The 18,764-nt window shown below is 46.5% G+C and overlaps 1 protein-coding gene across 4 annotated transcripts in view; it reads right to left on the minus strand.

Annotated features, from left to right (window-relative positions):
• EML2 (EMAP like 2) overlaps positions 1–18,764 on the minus strand; it is a 511,359-nt gene that overhangs the window by 5,231 nt on the left and 487,364 nt on the right. For all 4 annotated transcript variants that reach the window (XM_069644710.1, XM_069644712.1, XM_069644711.1 and 1 more), the window contains one exon: positions 10,739–10,869. In XM_069644710.1, coding sequence (XP_069500811.1) covers positions 10,739–10,869 — 131 coding nt within the window. The remainder of the gene's footprint in view (positions 1–10,738; positions 10,870–18,764) is intronic.

Consider the following 18,764-nt stretch of genomic DNA (forward strand, 5'->3'; position numbering starts at 1 on the left):
TTATAAAGGTATTTTTATTTGATTTACCATATACAATTATTAATAATAAAAAAAAACTTGTGTTCCAAGTGCCTGCTGCTGTTTTTTTTCAAAGCAGTATGAGAGTTAATGTCTTAATTGGAGCTGTAAACGAGCTACTGGTGTAATAAAAACGTCAACCAGTTCTGCCTTCAGCCACTTGATTTATAAGCACTGTGCTTGTCCTTCATGGACGTCCTGTTAAAAACAAGCATTGGCAAAGCCACAGTTTTGGATTGTGTATAAGTATTATGCATTTGCCAGGCACTGCTCTTCTATGCCTACGTACTCGCACCATTTTGCAGCTGGCCAGTTAATACCACTACAGCATAACCTGGCAAAATGCCTTTCCCCGTGTCTACATAAAAGCCAAAAACAGTTGGCACTACCTATGCTGGTCTTGTTTCATGGGGTGAGCAGAGAAAGGGTGTCCATTCATTTGAGATGGAGCAATGAGTGTTATACAACTGCACTGACTTAAGTGTTAAAGTTTGCCTATGTGTCCCAAACCAGGGTTTCTGAGTATTTTCCATTCAAAGACCATTGAGACCGAGGGTGTCCATTTTGAACCAGGGAGCTTTTTTGTTTCGAGTATTAGCATTTCTGTAGTTTGAGTATTTTTTCTCAAAAAGGTCTACTACATGGTGTACTGTTGAAGCATTGAACAATTCCTCCCCCCCACCCCCGAAATAAGCTGCCAAACCCGGCCCCATTTACCCCCAGAGAACTCCCTGCCCTGTTACAACCCTAATCAGTTCAAATATGAATGCTGCTCCTGGCTTTTTGATGGTCAGTATGCGTTGCTACTACAGCAGGTGGGGGATGGCCCCCCCAGGGTCTACACTATGAACACCCGAGCGTCCAGGTACTTGGCGTTTTTGATCGTGCGTTCACTAAGTAGAGCAGGGGAAGCTGGTGCAGGCTCACGGCTCGAGCCAAGTGCTTAGCTGGGGCTCGGTTCCAATGCCTTTGTGAAAGGAGAGCCAGACTGCAGCGGATCCAAGCATACACTGTACTCTTACACCTCCTCGGTTGCATTTACAGAGTACCTTATAGCATAATCGCCACCCAGCGACAGGTAGACTGCATGCAATGGTCTACTTGCACAGGCTACCTAATAATTAATCTCTTGCCAGAAGTTGTATGTTGGTGCAAAATTAAAGCTGCAATGAAGCAATGGAGCATGTATAATCTCAAATCTACAAACTGCAAACTGAGCATCCAAAACACTGGGCTCCCAGCAAGGCTTACCAACTCGACCAATCTGTCAAATCAGGATGCTTAAATTCCTTGGGCTGCCATGATTGGGGTCACTTAGAGGTGATTCTGTTAAGTGTACCCTGCGCAGTAAGCCCCTCTCATACATGGTGTATTAGACAACAGTGTTTTCTTCAAACAAAATATTGATCATTTACATTGTGCACCCCGCAGGCTGAGTGGCCCCTCACTTACTCTTTGGTCTGTCACTTATGAGTCATGCTTCTCAACAATGGAAAAGTGAAGTGAATTATGAGCTGCATTGGTGGGTGAGAAGTATTGCTTGGGGCATTGTCCCTGGCTGTACATGGAGTGCGCCAGCACACTGTTTTACTCTCCCTCCACCCATTGCAGTGTCCATGGGGTCTCCATGTACAATCCCAGTTTGTGAATGGGGGAGTGGGACGTCACACTGATCTTGGGCATAGTGGGTCGATTGCGTAGACATGAGTCATGCCAGCTGCCAATCAACACTTTAGTTTCTCTCCACTTCATCCAAGCCTCCATGCCATCGGTTACTTCCACTTGTGATAACTAGTGGCCTTAGAACCAAGCCAGGCCTCTTGACTGGGGTCTACCCATCAACTCGCTGTCCGGCCCCTCACCAGCAGAGCGCCCACAAGTGCAGAGTAAAGGATAGTGGTATCGATGACTCAGCAATTCTTTGGTGCTGGCAATGCCGGATCATAAAAGTCCACATCAAGGCACCCTATTTAAAAGGGGTTTCTAATGTATAAAGCAAATTCAAGTATTTGGACCAGATGGTAGCCACTGCCGCACCCAGTGGTAGACAACTATTAAATAAAGGACCAAGGAATGAACCCCCAAAGTACTGTGCAGTCCCTTGCAATGCATCAAGTTCCAAAACAAAGAGACAGTGAAACAGAATTGAATTAGCATCCATCAAATAATACTCTAATCCAATTCTTAAAAACAGGAGTTATTTTATCAGGAGATGAAATGGGCATCATCTCTCCAATGAATTTCATACACTATTTAGATCCTTGTGTTTTAAAAAAAAAAGAAAATTGTTTTAATCTTGACCCATTGAACTGCATGGGACTGCACAGTGCCAGCTCTATCATATGCATTATGAAATGTGTTTAATAGGATTAAACACTTCTTAACCAAACTCTACTGAGTCATTGCAGGACCTCAGAAGAGCTTCCCCGGAGATTCAGTGTTGATTTGCAATTAGTTAAAAAGACCAAACACCAATCTGAAGGGTGCATACATAGACATCATGTTAAAACCAGTAATGGTATTTACTTTTAGAACATTGTCTATTCTGTGTAAATAATTGATCATCCAAACAGTTGTTTTTTAAATCTATTTTGTTGTCAAAACCTTTGATAGAAGGAATATGGAGATTTGATCCAACTCTTCCTAGATTTTCTGAATATAAAACACATGAGGTGATCAGATGAAATGGTGAATATGATTTAACATGTATAAATGTGGTTCAAACTTTACTATGTACAGTTGATTGACCAAGATTCTTTTTTTAATTTCTTTGTAGAATTGTATTGAAAAAACGTAACCCTGATAAAGAGTCACACTCGAAACACGTTGGGCTATCTACATAATAAATAATGATACTTTATTACTTAATGGTCAATGGAATTTATTTTGTTTCAAATTGTTTCTGTTTCAACAGACTAAAGTGTATACAATGGTACTGGAATACTAACAAGCCAAGAGGTCATACAGACTTCCTGGAGCTTGGTAAAGATTTTGGCTATCATTCAAAGCCCTAGAAAGTGTGCAGGAGAAGGGAGTTCCCCATTTGGGAACTTCTTTGTGGTATGTTTCAATTTACAGCCTAGTTGACAAAGCTGTAGTTTTCTCCCCCACACCATGAATTTTACACATTTTCATACTTGAATCATTACTTTAACCCTTTAAAAATGCATTACAATATCAAACTAACCTAGGAGTGCCTAAGTGTTTACATTTTTCTTCCACATTTCACATGTTGCCTGCTTGTGCCAGATATCCAAATGTTGCATTTAGCCTGATTGTGCCAGATAGCCCTATTTTGCATTCAGCCTGATTGTGCTAGATAACTATATTTCGTATTTAACTGGATCATCGAAGAAACACTAATCTAGGTGTGTTTTTTTCTTTTTTTCAACAGCTGCTATATTTTGAAACTTAGGCCTTCTCCCATTATCCAGGAAAATCTAATCTGGGTGTGTTTCTTTAACTCTGTGCTTTGTAAACTAGGCCTTCTTCCCCACTATCCAGTAAACTCGAATCTAGGCGTGTCTCTAACTGCTATATTTTGAAGCTTAGGCAACTCTTTACCAAGAAAGCCAGGCGCCCCTACAATAAGCCTCGAATCCTATCAAGCCTGGGACTTCCCCAACCGTATTACATCACCTACTAAATCTAGCAGTTTGTTTATTTATTTATATTTATATAGCGCGCAAGCAGCCCAGGGGCATTGAGGCGCTGTTACTTGCAATAACTTAATTACAGGGTACAGGCAAGATAGCGATTGTCGACACATTATGAATACTACAAAACATACTGCCGTTACAGATATTGCATTTGGTCATATATTAAACTTATATGATAAGTATTCATGCTGATGTGACGGGCCTTATCTGAAGAGGGTAGTTTTCAGAGTTTTGCGGAAGGTGGTGAGGGAGGCCTCACCTCTGATAGTGGGAGGTAAGGCATTCCAGTGAGTGGGCACGAGATAAGGGAAGCTGGATCCGCCCGCTCCGACTCTTTTTACTAGTGGCACAGAGAGCATGTTGGTGTACGGTGATCTGGTTGGCCTGGTAGTGGAGACGGGGTGGATCCTTTGTGAGAGGTAGGCAGGAGCAGTGAGGTGAATGCACTTGTGTGTCAGGGCTTTGAATACGATCCTTTCCTTTATTGGGAGCCAGTGGGCTAGTTTTCTGGCCTCCGAAATGTGTTCTCTTTTAGCAATGCCTTGGGCTGCCCGGAGAGCATTGTTTTGTATGACTTGTAGTCTCTCTAAGTTTTTATTGGTGGTTCCTACAAACAGTACATTGAAGTATTCTAGCCTAGAGCCGGTAATGGCTCTGGCTATGTTGGTGCAGTTCTCTTTGGAGAGAAAGGGTCTGACTGCGTTGATAAGTTTGGCATGATAAGCAGCTGTGGAGGCTATTGCGTTGACTTGTCTATCCATGGATAGGCTGGAATCCAGGTAGACTCCCAGAGTTTTGACAGAATCTGAGACAGGAATTTTAATGGAGTCAATGGTGAAGTGACTGAATTGGGCATCTACATTTTTTAGCGAGTCGGGGGAACCTACCAGGAGGAGCTCCATCTTGTCAGATTTGAGGCATAGGCCGTTGTCTGCCATCCAGGCTTGGATGGTGTTGTAGAGGTTGTTGAGGGTCAGGGAGTCAGTGTCATAGTTACCTGTGAGGGTGAGGAGGATCTGAGTGTCGTCGGCGTAGTTGGTGTAGGAGATGCCCATAGCGTCGAGGAAGAGGGGTTGTGTGAAGATGTTGTATAGGGTGGGGGAGAGGCAGGAGCCTTGGGGCACACCACAGAGTATGATGGTTGGTGATGCGGCGACTAGGTCAGAGAATACTTGCATGGTTCTGTCTTGTAAGAAGGAGGTGATCCATGCTGTGACCTCTGGGGAAAATTTGGCAGTGGAGGAGAGGTGGTGGCATAGGACGCCATGATCAACGAGGTCGAAGGCCGCGGATGGGTCAAGGAGTAGGAGAAGTGCTGGTTTACCCATGTCTCTAGCATCGTCCATCTGGTTTTTCAGGTCAAGTAGGGCGGTTTCGGTCCCGTGTCTGGGGCGGAAACCAGATTGGCGGAGTCCAAGGAGTTTGTTCTCTTCAATGAAGTGCTGAACCCGCAGGTAGGCTGCTTTGTCCAATATTTTGAGGAGGAATGGGACAGTGGTGATGGGTCTGTAGTTGTTGGGGGAGGTGGGGTCGAGAGTTGGCTTTTTTAAAAGAGGGCGGACCCAAGCTTCCTTGAGGGAGGCGGGGACTTTCCCTGTGGTAAAGGAGGCATTAACAAAGGCTGTTAAGAAGGGAGCTAGCGCTTCCGTGCAGTCTTTGATAATGGAGGCTGGGCATGCATCACCTTTGCAGTTAGAGGGTTTGATGTTCCTCATTATGTTGATGTCTTTTTCCTGAATGGGTTTGAAGGAGAAGGGTAGGGGGGTCCGGGGTAGGTGGTGGGAAAGGTATATGCTTACTAGGTAGGGCTTGTTTGGTGGCTAGTATTTTGTTTTTGAGGAGGCTTAATTTGGTTTGCATGGCCGTAGTAAGTAAGATAAGAACTCCCCAGTTACTTCCCCAACAGCCTTCCCACCTCTACCGCATAACCACCTCACATATCAAGCCACATGACCACCCAGCGCTAAACCATTACGCCTACAAATGCAAGGAAGCCAAGAACTGTCACAATCCCAAACCTGCAAAGCGTTGCATGTGGGCTACCACCCCTGCAACCTAAATGCAAACAAACTTCTAAATCAACTTACCCCCAAGGGCAGCAATATGCCATGGAAAAGAACAGGAACGCGCGAAAGACAAACAGGAGAAGAAATAAACCAAATGGAATCACACCAGGCCCCTCATCCACTAGACAGTCGCAACTGCGGAACACACCCCCAGAAACACGGTCGACAATAGAACAAACACCAGAAGCTGAGAAAAGTCTCTATCCCCAACACCATACCTCGCGACCGACCACCCACCAGAACAACTCAATACCACCAACGATGCGAGACGTACCATCATACCAGAACCGCACAGGAAAGGAACAGTAACATCCAGAAGGAATAAGAACAAAATCAACGCCCTCACTCCATATATCACAAAAACGAGGGGACACCTCCTTCAACTACAGAAAAATATAGAAGAGGAAGTGGAAGAAAACAAGAACCCAATACATAACTTGGCAGACCTACTCAACACAAAACAGACCCCACTGAACAATTATCACACCCTGAGCGCAAACAGTCACGAGACAAAACTGATATTGGAAAACAAACTAAACCATGCCAAAAAGATTCACTGCAACTTAATCAACGCAGGATCAATGTCCAAACATGCCACAGAGATCAACGACCTGCTGTGCGATGGCAGTATCGACATCCTATTCATTACAGAAACATGGTTAGATGGCAACTACAAAATCACACTCCAAAGCTACCTACCCGACAACTTCAAGTGCTGACAGGTAAGCAGGGAATAAAAAAAAAAAAAAAAAAAAAAAAAAAAAAAGCAGGACAACTTGCAATGACATACAAGGAACACCTAAAAATAAAAACGGACGAACAACTAAACATCAAAAACTGTGAATCCCTAGTCCTTCACTTGACAGTGAACCTGAAAGCAAACATCAAATTCATACTGGTTTACAGACCACCGAAATACAACGCAATATTCGTCAACACCTTCATAGAAGCCAGCACCAACATAGCCATCCAACATGAACATCCGATAATCCTCAGGGACTTCAACATCTGGTTTGAAGAAGAAAACACAAACTCACAAAAAACGCTAATCGATCAAGACGATGAAACAGCGCCAGTTGGTTAAAGGAGCAACATACACTTGACGCAATCTTCGCCAACAAAAGCATTTTCTCTGCACCACCAATACAGATACTATGGAGAGACCACCCCATCATTCAATTTGGGATCATGCTACCAACTAAAGCAGCCAAGCAGCCCAAAAAGCTGCCAACTTTCACAAAAAGAAACTGGAAGACCATCAAAGCTAGCAACTTAATAGAACAACAAACTCACAAAACCACCAACCACTAAACTGGACGAAGCCGACAAAAAAAAAAAAAAAACACAGCTACTTCATAAATAGATTGCAGAAACAAAAGACAGCATCTCCCCTGAAAAACCCTTCACCCCATCCTGAAAGAAAGCAATGGCAAGATGGTTTAACCCCCTGCTGAGTGCCCTGAAAAGGAACAAGAAGCTTGAACTAGAATGGAGGAAAGAATACGACCAGGCAAAAATATCACAATATTAAAAACAAACATGATCTTACAAAAAGAAAATTCAAAAAGGCCAAAAAGAAAAGCTATGACAACAAAATCACCAAAGCCACCAACACCCAAAAAGAACTGTTCAACATCACTAAATGAGGAACCCACCAGGATGCAACAACACTCCGGTACCTTCAAAGAAACTATGCAACGACCCTGCAGACCACTTAAAAAACATCCATCAAATCATACAAAGCAGACCAGTCAACCAAAACACACAACCCACCCTGCCATCTGTGGAACTACAGAATAAACTCCAAAGCTTCCCACAAATATAAGTAAAGACATTCAGCAAGCTGGTAAGAAATAGCAATAAAGCAGGCTCCCCCATGGACCCTGGTCCTCCAGACATCAACAAATCAATCCTCACACAGGGCGCACCACCGTAATGCTACAGAAACCTCTTTAACCCATCGCTTGTAACAGAGAAAGTACTGCTTTCATTCAAATCGGTGCACATCAACCCACTCCTCAAGGACACTGCAGGCGAAGTGGAAGACTTCTCAACTACAGACCCATTTCAAACATTCCCTACCCAGCAAAACTGCTAGAAACCTACATCTACGAACTAACACAGGAACACATAGAAAAACATCAGTTGCTGGACCAGGCATAAGTCGGTTTTAGACCCGCAAAAGGGACATAAACAGCACCCTTGTCTATCTGCGATGACCTAAAGACAAATGCAGACTCCCAACAAATTCTGCCCCGATACTACTCGACCTCTCTGCAGCATTCGTCAGACATGACATCCTCATAAAGAGAGTAGAATGAATAGGGAAAAAAAATAAATAAAAAAAAATAAAAAATCAATCGAGCTAGCCCTGTTCTGGAATATATCATTCGCAACAAACAGAACAGAAACTGTCTGGATAAAACCCTTCACACCCGCTCCATGGGACACCACTGTGGAGTACAACGAGGATCATCCCTATTCCCACTGCTCTTAAATATCTTCCCGACTCCATTCATCAAGCTCATCAAAAGAGTCTTAACGTGCTACAACTATGCAGAGAAACAAATCTATCAAATCTTAAATGCACAAGAAGAGAACAATGCTGGAAGAATGTCTCATAGAACTCTGCGACTGGATGAACATAAACAGCCTTGAACTAAATCAGGCAAGACAGAAATCATGTTTATATCCAAAAACAAGGAAAATAACCGTAAAATCTCATTGGCCACAGAACTAGGAATAGCACCCACACTATCGAAAATTGTCCACTAAGACTCCAAGGTTTTTGACTATGTGCTTATATTAGAACCACAAGTAAACGCAATAATCAAGACATGCTTCTTCCTCTTAGACTGAATAATAAGAATCCTACAATTCCTGTCTTTCACTCAAAACACTGACATCGCTCACCATGTCCAGAATTGACTACGCAAACAGTCTTTACCTCGGGAATCCCAGAACACTTGCTGGAAAACCTGCTATGTATCCAAAATGCAGTGGCCAGACTTCTCTAAAAGTATCACGAAGGGACCACATCACACCAGAGCTAAATATGTTACACTGGCTGCCAATCAAACAACAAATCACGTTCAAAATGGTGTACATAACGCAAAGTGCAACCACGGCCATGGAGCAGAATCCCTACAAAAAAAAAATAATAAAAAAATAACCATTTACCGACCGACATGAAGCAACAAAATTCGCCTGTTACCAAAACCATACACAAGAAAAAAAAAAACGTGGGTGATCCTCATTCTCTCACCTGGCAGTAAAATCTTGGAACACCCTTCTGAAAGAAATACACAATACGAAGGATCACGTAAAATTCAAAAAACGACTTACAACCTGGCTCTTCACCTTAGAACCAGACAGAAACAACTAGAAAAACAAAGACACCAATGGAAATGGAATGTGCCACAAACAAATGGCACATGCCAAGAAGTATCTGGGGAGGGAGCAAGCCCATGATTCACACTCTCCCAGCCAAACCCCTACCTTAGGCAAAGCCTAAGGGCCAGGCACCCTAGCTGCAGACGAAGGAGCATTAACCAATAACTAGCACCCAACAGGACAGCGAGCGCCTGGGATTTGGAGGGAGGGGTCCCCACCCTAGTAGCTCAGTGAGCAGTGGCAGACTCACCCCACTGATGACCTAAGAGCAATCCACATCCTTACCAGTATTGACCCAGGGGTGGGGAGAGGCCCTCACCACCTTCCTGCCCACAGGTCACTAGACAGACACATGTCACCGCCTCACGCAGAACCCGGCGAGTTACCCACCACGAAATGCTCCAGCAGACAGCACAGGCAGTTACACCCAACACAGATGTCCAAAGCAACGAGGTAACCCCACTAACCATCCACTAAAAGTTCAACTCTCTGCATAGGAGTACTGATCAGCTCAATGGTGTTAATAGCTAAGCTCTCCTTCGACTGGCAGTGTTGATAGTAAAGAATCATCCTTTTCAGAATCAGCACTAAAGATCCTAGAGTGCTGGTAATTTACAATGCAGCCAACAGAGCCAGGACCAATCATTCACCGATAGCCCGATCAACAGCTTTGGATCCAAGCATGAAGAGTCACTGATGGTACTACTAGTGCTTTGGCGTGTGTAGGCGTATGTCATGAATAGCTCCCATGCACTCTGGGGTATACAATGAGACCAATCGCGTAGCAATCCTGGTTTCTAAAGTGTTCAGGTGATCTTTAATAATGTGTCACTGCAAGGCTCTGTGGTTTTTTATTGTTCAACTGGGTGAATAGCATTTCACACTACGAAGCTTAGGAAGGCAGAGGCCCTGATTTACCCCACTGTTATGCAGAGTCCAGGGCTGCTAATAGGCATTCAAAGCTCTGCCAACAGAGAGGCCAAACAGCCTTATTGGCAGTACACGCCCTCCATATCAGAGTCCTGATTGAATGCAAGAGCTCTGAAGGCACAGAGCCCAGGATGCCAGATTGGCTGCAGAAGCTTTGAAAAGCAAAGCATGTGTGAGCCCTTATTGAAATGATCAGCTGCGAGGGGCACAAAGCTCAGGAATCCTTGTCAGGTGCAAAAATCCATCAATACCATAGTCCCTGGGAGCACTTACTAACAGTATGGGCTGCGAGTAGTTCAGAGCTAAGGAACCCTGATTTGCAGTACAAACACCGCTCTAAAGAGGCAGGAGAAATGAATAGACTGAAAAGAGCTATGAATAGCAAAGGAACCAGGCAATAGGAGCTCTAAAGAGAGCAGAAGCCAGAACTGCTAACTTAAGACATGAATAGCACAGAAAACATGACTAACAATGCTCAACAGCAGAGTCTATTTTTCCAACAGGTAAGCAACAGGCACCACATGGAGATCAAAAGCCCATTAGCGATGTACCCTGGATCAAATCTACTCGACTCCTTGCTACCACCAAGAGTGCAGCCATTAAATGTTCCCATTGGGGTACTTTGCCATACTTTCTACCACAATCGCCTCCCAGCACCATAGGATTACTTACCCGCGGATGGGAGCAAGGATAGGAGAACAAGTGAACCTTGCCAAAGTCATCAGCCGATGCCAGGAGCTTCGCGTCATTCGATCGGCAGATTGCGTTGATATCTGTTCCATCAGCACCCAATGGCCAAACACCTAAAGGAGCAGAGACACTCGAATGATTAACAAACAGCACCTCATTGCATGCACAGGGGTAATCAATACATACCAATCTACCACAGACCATGAATTATTCACATGAAAGGCATTCCCAAATCCTGGCCCAAAACATGCAGGAAAGGAGCTAGGCTTAGAAGAGCCCTATAGCAGATACTCCTTCCCGGAGCCGCCTCTAAGCAGGGCTAGTAGAGGTTGATTACTGGGAGTATATCAGAGCAGTGGCTGCTGCACGTTTCAAGTCTGCATGTTTTGGGACTTTTGGTGGGAGCACAGTGGCCAGTTACTTGCACCACGGCCGGCCTTGTCAAAGCCCAGCCTGGACTACCAGAAGAGCCACACCCAAAGATGGGCTCCAGCTTTTTCTGGAATTAAAAAGGTAGCCATATTTTCTAAAAGGCAGGTGTGGGTTGAAGCAGGAGAGGGGTTGGATCTGTAGAGGTTGGAGGCTGCAGGGATCTAAAACACAAAGGCTGCTCCTTCAGCTGTGTTTGCGCCTTGGAGGGGAATGGTCAATATCTTAAACTACATAAGGGGTCATCAGTCGGAAATTAATTGAAGTTTCATCGGATACCTTTAGTCCTAGCTATTAGATCATTCACTGTAACCCCAACAGCCAACACCAGTAAACGACCAAAGGAGCAATAACAGTACTCAGTCAGCCAAATTAATAAAGTGATGCTCTGCAGCCACTGCGACCGGAAGCTTAATTTGAGAATTCAGCCGTAAGTAGAAGAAAACCTTACCAGCATTGCCCAAGCTAGAGTCCGCACTGCGCTTGACTGCAATCTCCTGCACACGGGCATCAGTAAAACTGCCTGCAAATCTTCTAGGCAGTCAGGGGTACTTGGATGCACCACAGGGACCAACATAGCTCCTATCGTTCGCTTCCCGCGAAAACCAGGGGCACGCTCAAGCTTTTAATTATCTGCGCAGAACTGCAAATTAAAGTGTCCTAAATAACCGGTGATGGGGGTAAATGGTTTAGCCCGTAGGGTGTCTTTCGGGGTGTGGAGAATTCAGGAGGGGCTGGCACCACAAAACGCAAGTAGATATGTGCCCTGCGGGTGGTATGTGGAGGATCCCTGCCTCCCCCCACGACAATTATGGCTTGGTGAGGGGTACAGAGCTATGCGATTACCACACAACGGAAAGCCTTGGCGCTGAAAACATTGAATCACAAAAAAGCAGCAGTACAAAAATGAAAAAAGGTAGACTAGTTTGTACGTTTTTTGTAAAAACAATGGATAAAAACTGAAAAGTAATCAAATATTTACCTTGTTTGAGAGGGCTAGTACTGTACGCTGAATAGAAAGAGCTTCCCTGAACTAGAAAAAACTTGGGAAATCTCGCGAGAAATCGGGACAAGGAAGTAAACATTTTGATAGCTCGCCTCAGAAACAATCTGAAGTGGTGTCCACATCGAACAATCGACGCATTGTAAATCGTGAACTCCCTGACTATTGTAAAATTCTCCTGTACTGCAGTTTTAATTTTTTTTTATATATACATAAAGCGGGGGCCACCCCTGCAACTCCTAAGCCCCTCATCTATTACACCCCTTGACATAAACCGTCCTGATAGAAGATACAGCACGAAAGCGAAAGAAAAACAGTGCTTCAGACCAGTAAGGAGTGCGGGAAGATGAGGTAAGCTTGTCGTTTTGTTATTTGCGATGTTTTGGTAATTAATTTATTTTATTTATTTATTTATTTATTGGATATTTGCATTGTGCCTATACACAAGCGTTTCCAGGCGCCACAAAACAAGATGGAGGGCGGGGTGGGGGACGATGACATGGAAATCCCAACAAAATAAACACTTTTTTTAAAGTGTATTTGGTTACAAAAAATCCTGTAACACTGAAAAATGCATACAAAAACGGTTATATTGGCCTTGAGACAATCCTACTGTGCAAGTGCGTCACAAGGTTGTATGTGCAAGGGGGTAGAGGGAGAAGTGCAGGAGTGGAGTGCCCCCAGGGAAGAGGGGGCGTTCAAGTGCTGGGTGGGCCAAGGTGGCAAGTACCAGAGGAAAGGGGGAAAGAGGGGATGATCGCAGAGGACAGGGAGGACCAAGTTGGGCTAGTCCGGGGAAGGGAGCCTAAAGGCAAGTGCTGGCAAATGATGCAGGGGGGGACTGGTAAGGGATGGTCTGGCCCCTGTATCACTAAGAAACCAGGCCCCAGTCGCAGCGGCAGAGGGAGAGAGTAGGCATGGGAGGGGGTGAAGGAAAGAAGAGGAGAAAAGTAAAGTCTTGAGAAGTTTCCGGAACAGAATAAGATCTGGCTCAAGTCTAACTGGGGTTCGGGGGGTGTTTCAGAGGGAATCTCTGCTTGGAGAAACGTTCTGCAGAGAGTTGGAGCCAGAGGACCGAAGGACACTTGCCAGGAGGTATTGAGGGAGGGAAAGCCGGATGTGAAGAGGTCCCAGGCCCCAGATAGCCTTGTGGATGATGCAACGGGTCTTCAATTTGATCCTTGCGGTCAACAGGAGCAAGTGGAGAGATTTTAGGGCTGGAGAGATGCAGTCCCTGGGCTTGAGGCCAAGGATAAGTGTTGCAGTCCTGTTCAGGATTAGTTGAAGGGGGCGAAGGGAGGAAAGCGGCAGATTGAGGAAGAGGCTGTTGCAGTAGTCTAGCCTACAGAGAACCAGGGCTCTGGAGACGTTGAACAAAGGTAGAATTGATATTGATATTTATTTGTATTGCGCTCGTACACAAGTGTTTCAGAGCACGACGAGGCAAGGAAGGGGAGCAAGGGAGAACAAAAACAACGATCCTAATAGGCCCAGTGACATTGAGAATGTGCAAGTGCAAGGGAGATGGAGAGGGAGAGGGATAAGTGCAAGTGGGGGGGGGGGGAAGAGGTGCCAAGCAAAAATAAAAATACGTAAATAAAACATGAGCAAATAAATAACGAAGGCAAACAGTGGAAGTGCAGCCAGCAAGTGGCAAGTGCTAGGAATAAGGCAACAGGCAGGGTGTGCCTGAATAAGTGCATAAAAAAAAAGAGGGTTTGGGGGGACTGTAGGGTTACAGATACAGACCCCAGGGCAAGGATTGCCCAGAAGCAGTGCAAGTAGGTGGCAGAGTGAGCAGGTACCTGGGACCTAAAGACAGAGGGAGACCAGGCGCAGGATGCTGATACAGAACAGATCAGAACAGATCAGTGGCAGGGAGGCTGTTCCAGAGGGCGGCCCCAGCCAAAGACAGATCTACCTCCAGCTCGTTTCTTAGAAAAACGGCTAACTGAGGGAGTTAGAGGTGGAGGAGCGAAGGGCTCGAGAGGGAAGGTATTTACGGTGGGACAGCTGAAGGTATGTTGGACCCAGGCCCCCGAAAGCCTTGTGGACAATGCAGACGGTCTTGAATTTAATCCTTGCAGCCACTGGGAGCCTGTGAAGAGATCTCAGGGCTTGAGAGATCCGATCCCAGGGCTAGAGGCCAAGGACAAATCTTGCAGTCCTGTTCTGGATAAGCTACAAAGGGCACAGAGAAGAGGCAGGTAGATTTAGAAAGAGGTTGTTGTAATAGTCCAACCTTGAGAGAACCAGGGCTCGAGAGACAGTGAACCTCTGGGGGAAGGAGTGGGAAGGCAGAATACCTCTGAGGGGGTGCAGTAAGAAGCTGGACTTTGAGACATCAGAGATGTGGGCAGAGAAGGAAAGCGTGGAGTCAAAGATTCCCCCTAGGTTCTTGGCCTCACAGGCAGGGGTAGGACGAGGGCCAAGGGAGGCCGGCCAGAGTGACAGGAAAGGAGGGTGAAGGTGTGCCTATGAGGGGGATCTCCGTGTTGCTGGCATTCAGGCAGAGATCATTGGCGGCACACCAATTTGAGCAGAAAATGGCAATGGATTGGGTGAGAGTTGCCAGGTATTGGTTAAAGAGCCAGGGTGAGAGGTTGGACCCCTGGGGAACACTGCAGGTAGAGAGAGATATAGTGGCAAGGAAGGACACAAGTTGGACCTGGGAGGTTTGATCAGAGAGGAAAGAGGTCAGCCAGGCCAGAGCCTGATCGGTGATGCCCAGGTTGTCGCAGAGACGGTTGAGCAGGATGGCATGGTTGACGGTGTCGAAGGCAGAAAAGAGATCGAGTAGGATGAGGTTAGAGTCAAGGTTGGAGATCAGATCTTCACAGATGTTCAGGAGAGCTGTTTCCATGCTTCTGGCAGCTCTAAAGCCAGACTGATGGTCATGGAGACAGCCAACAGAGTCAGAGAGGAGGTTACGCTGAGAGATGGCCAGCTTTTCCAGGACTTTGTCCAGAAAAGGAGTAACGGAAATTGGGTGATTGTTAGCCGGGCAAGAAGGATCAGCTGTGGGTTACTTGAGAAGAAGAATGCCCCTGAGAAGGTGGAGCTGAAAGTTGACTTCTGGGCAAGGTCTGTGATGCATGGAGAGAAAGAGAGAGGAGTCAAAGATGATCCCAAGATTTTTTGCATCACAGGTGGGTGAGGGGAGGAGACCCAAGGAGTCTGGCCAGAGAGGGGGGTGGGGGACAAGGAGCAAGCATCCCAATGAGAAGGATCTTGGTCTTACTGGCATTATGGCAGAGATCATCGGCAGATCACCATGCCTGAATAGCAGTCAGGTCTGAGGGAGGAGGAGGTTATAGAGGATGGTAGTTTGAAGGAGAGCTGTGTGTCATCTGCATAACACTGGAAATGAGGGGAGAAAGTGGAGATCAGGTGGGCCAGAAGGGCCAGGTAGATGTTGAAGAGCCATGGCGATAGGATAGAGTCCTGAGGGACGCTACAGGTAGAGAGTGTGGTTGAGGAGAGAAAAAGGACCCATTTGCACTTGGGAAGGTCTGTTAGAAAGAAAGGAGCTAAGACATGCCAGTGCCCTGTCCCTGATGCCTAGGGTATCATGGAGACAGTTTATGAGGATGGGTGGTTGATTGTGTCAAAGGAAGAAGAAAGATCAAGGAGAATCAGAACAGAGGGAGTGTATACAGTCCAGGTTAGAGAGTAGCTCCTCACAGGTGTTCAGGCGAGCAGTTTCTGTGCCTCTGGCTGCCCTGAAACTGGACTGATGGTCATGGAGGCAGCCAGACATGTCAGTCTGGATGGTCAATTGGGGGATGACCAGCTTCTCCATGAGGTTGCCCAAAAAGGGGTGATGGGGATAGGGCGATAGTTAGCCGGGGAAGAAGTGTCAGCAGACGTCTTTTTTAGGAGAGAGTACACAAGAGAGTGCTTATGGGGTTGAGGGAAGGAGCCAGCGGCGAATGAGTGGTTGCAGAGGTCTACCAAGGCTGGAGCGAGAGAGGTGATGTTGTCCCTGATGGTTCGGGAGGAGCAGGGAGCACCTGTTTAGAGGAGGCTTTCATAGAGCAGACAACGCTGGAGATCTCATCTGGTGCAATTGGAGAGAAAGGAGAGCATGGCAGGGATAGAGGGGCCAAGGGAAGCGAGAAAAGGGGGGGGGGGAGGGAAAGGGGGGAAAGAGATGAGGACATGTCAGAGGTTTTGGAGGAAAGGTGGGTGGCCAGTGCAGAGCAGAGGGCCTGGGAGGGAGGAGGAGAGGAGGAAACTGCGGTAGGATTGGCAAGTTCCTTGCAGATTTTAAAGAGTTCAGCCGTGTTATTGGTGGCTCCAGAGATGCGGGCTTGGATATGAGCCATCTTCTTGGAGCAGATGGAGAGACGATATTGCCTTTAGAGTAGGCGGCAGGCCAGTTTGTCAGAGGATGAGCCAGATACCTGCCACTTCTGCTCTGCAGCTTTGCACCAGCATTTCAAAACCGACAAATCTAAGCCATACCAAGAGTTCCATTTGGAGGCAGGCTTCATGCGGATCCTCATGAGGGAGCAAGGATGTCCAGGTTGTTAAGAGATAGAAAGGGGGAGGTTAGGGGGAGGTTAGCTAGAACAGAGTCAGAAGGAGAGTCAAAAGAAGTGGGCGGAGAAGGGATGAAGGAAGAGGCAAATGCAGTGACTGACAGACTTCATCGGTCGAATGACGGAGGAGGAGACTGGCAGTGCGGGCGGAGGCATCATCAGGGGTTAGGCGAGGTCAAGGTGGTAATAGGAGAAAGTGTTCAGACCCAGAGAGAGGGGTAATAAGAGGTTTGTCGGTGGGGGGATGTCTGTTGAGATTAGAGCATCCAAGGTGTGTCCGGCAGAGTGGATTGGGCCGGAGGGAAGGATAGTGAGGGAAAGAGTGTTGCAGGTCACGAAAGAGAACAGTGACCACATTGGGAGGATCGAGATGAATGTTAAAGTCCCCAAAGAAGATAACTTTGGGGCAAGAGTCAAGAAGAGAGGAGGACAGGTCAGCCCATTCTGAGAGGGGCCTGAAGATGGTAGCAAGAGTAAGAGAGAAGGTAGGTGAGACAGAAAGCCTACAGACTAGGCTTTCAAAGGATGAGTAGATCTGAGTGGGGATGATGGAGGCAGGAACTCACTCATGGAAGATCAGACCCACTCCACCACCAGGCCAGTAAGGCCTGGGATTGGACAGGATCTTGTAGGCCTCGGGTGGGGGGGGGGCCTTAGCGGGAAAGAGTGTCAAAACGCAGTTAGAGAGCTGGCCTTCAACCACGTCTCAGTGAGAGCAAGGACGTGAAGGTCAAGGTCTTCAAGGAGGTGACAGATGTCAGGAGTGTTTGATAGCAGATAATTGAGGGTAGCTAAGTGAAGCTTGTTGCCCCTTTTAAAAAGATTTGTGAGGGGGGGGGCACAGGGGTGGGGTGCCACCACTGGGGGGTGGGGAGGGGATATGCGGGATGGAAGGTTGGCAGGAGGGGGGTAGCAAGAAGGAAGAGGTTGGCTAAGAGACCTGGGCCATGAGAGTGCCATTGTGATAGACATTAATCGAAGATAGAAAGTGAGACAAGAGCACTTTGAATCTGGTACCGCCAATAATGTGTGAGGAGAAAGGGGAGAAAACAGAGACCATATGGGGAGTCCATAAATCAGAGGAAGGAACACCAAAGAGAATGTCAGTAAGCCTGTCTGGTGGAAGCATTGATGTGGGTGTCTGCAAAGGGCAGACCAGGATTCGAACGAAGGAGTGCCTTTAAGTTTGTTTCTTCCAGACTTCACGAGAGAGGAAGGATAGGTGATGGACATGCAGTTAGAAAAGATAGGGAAGACAGAGCGCACCATCGGGGCAGAGAATGGCGTGGGGGAGGAGATCAGAAGATAGCAAGGGAGAGGGTCAGAAGCACTATGCAATAGTAGGATCTCACCGGACAGCCAGGCAGATGATAACAATGAGCATCCCGGAAATGCCCAGATGTATAGATCAATAAGAAGTTGGAAAGCACACCTAAACTCCAAATATAGCATGCAGTACAAAATGGTGGAAACACAGTTGGAAGCAGACCAAAATTAAATGGAAGCACACCTAAATTCGAATTATGCCATTCAGCACTAAAAAGCAGTACCAATGGTAGATGCACAGTTCGAGGCACACAGGAGAATAAAGAGTTTTAAATTCGTTTTCCTTTTTCTTTTTGAGGTAGGGCATAAAGAAAGCAGTAGAGAAGCAATCAGTATGAGGCACATCAAGATGCATAATACAGATGGTGCAGAGATTAGAGGTTAAAGATTAGGCATTTAGGAATAGGAGCAGGCAACAATTTGACCAGCCATAATGTCCGAGGAAGGTGGATGGACCAATGCGATCCATATTGCTTAGCAGGGCAATTTGAAGTCGAGATTTTGCCTGGGACCAGGTCTGTGTGAATCATTTGGGAGCGTTTCAGAGTAGCTGCAGGGAGGCGGTGCTCCCTCCATCTCCCGACAGGGCCCTTAGGAGAGGGCCTTCGTGAGAGGGCCGGCTTTCCCCCGATTGGCTCTTAAGGTGCTGAATGCCAGTAATTCACAGAAAACGTGCGTTCGCAAAACAATTGATGTTTTCGACCTA

The sequence above is a fragment of the Ambystoma mexicanum genome, chromosome 2p (genome assembly GCF_040938575.1).
Source record: "Ambystoma mexicanum isolate Mex_15411 chromosome 2p, UKY_AmexF1_1, whole genome shotgun sequence".
In the NCBI taxonomy this organism is placed as follows: Eukaryota; Metazoa; Chordata; class Amphibia; order Caudata; family Ambystomatidae; genus Ambystoma; species Ambystoma mexicanum.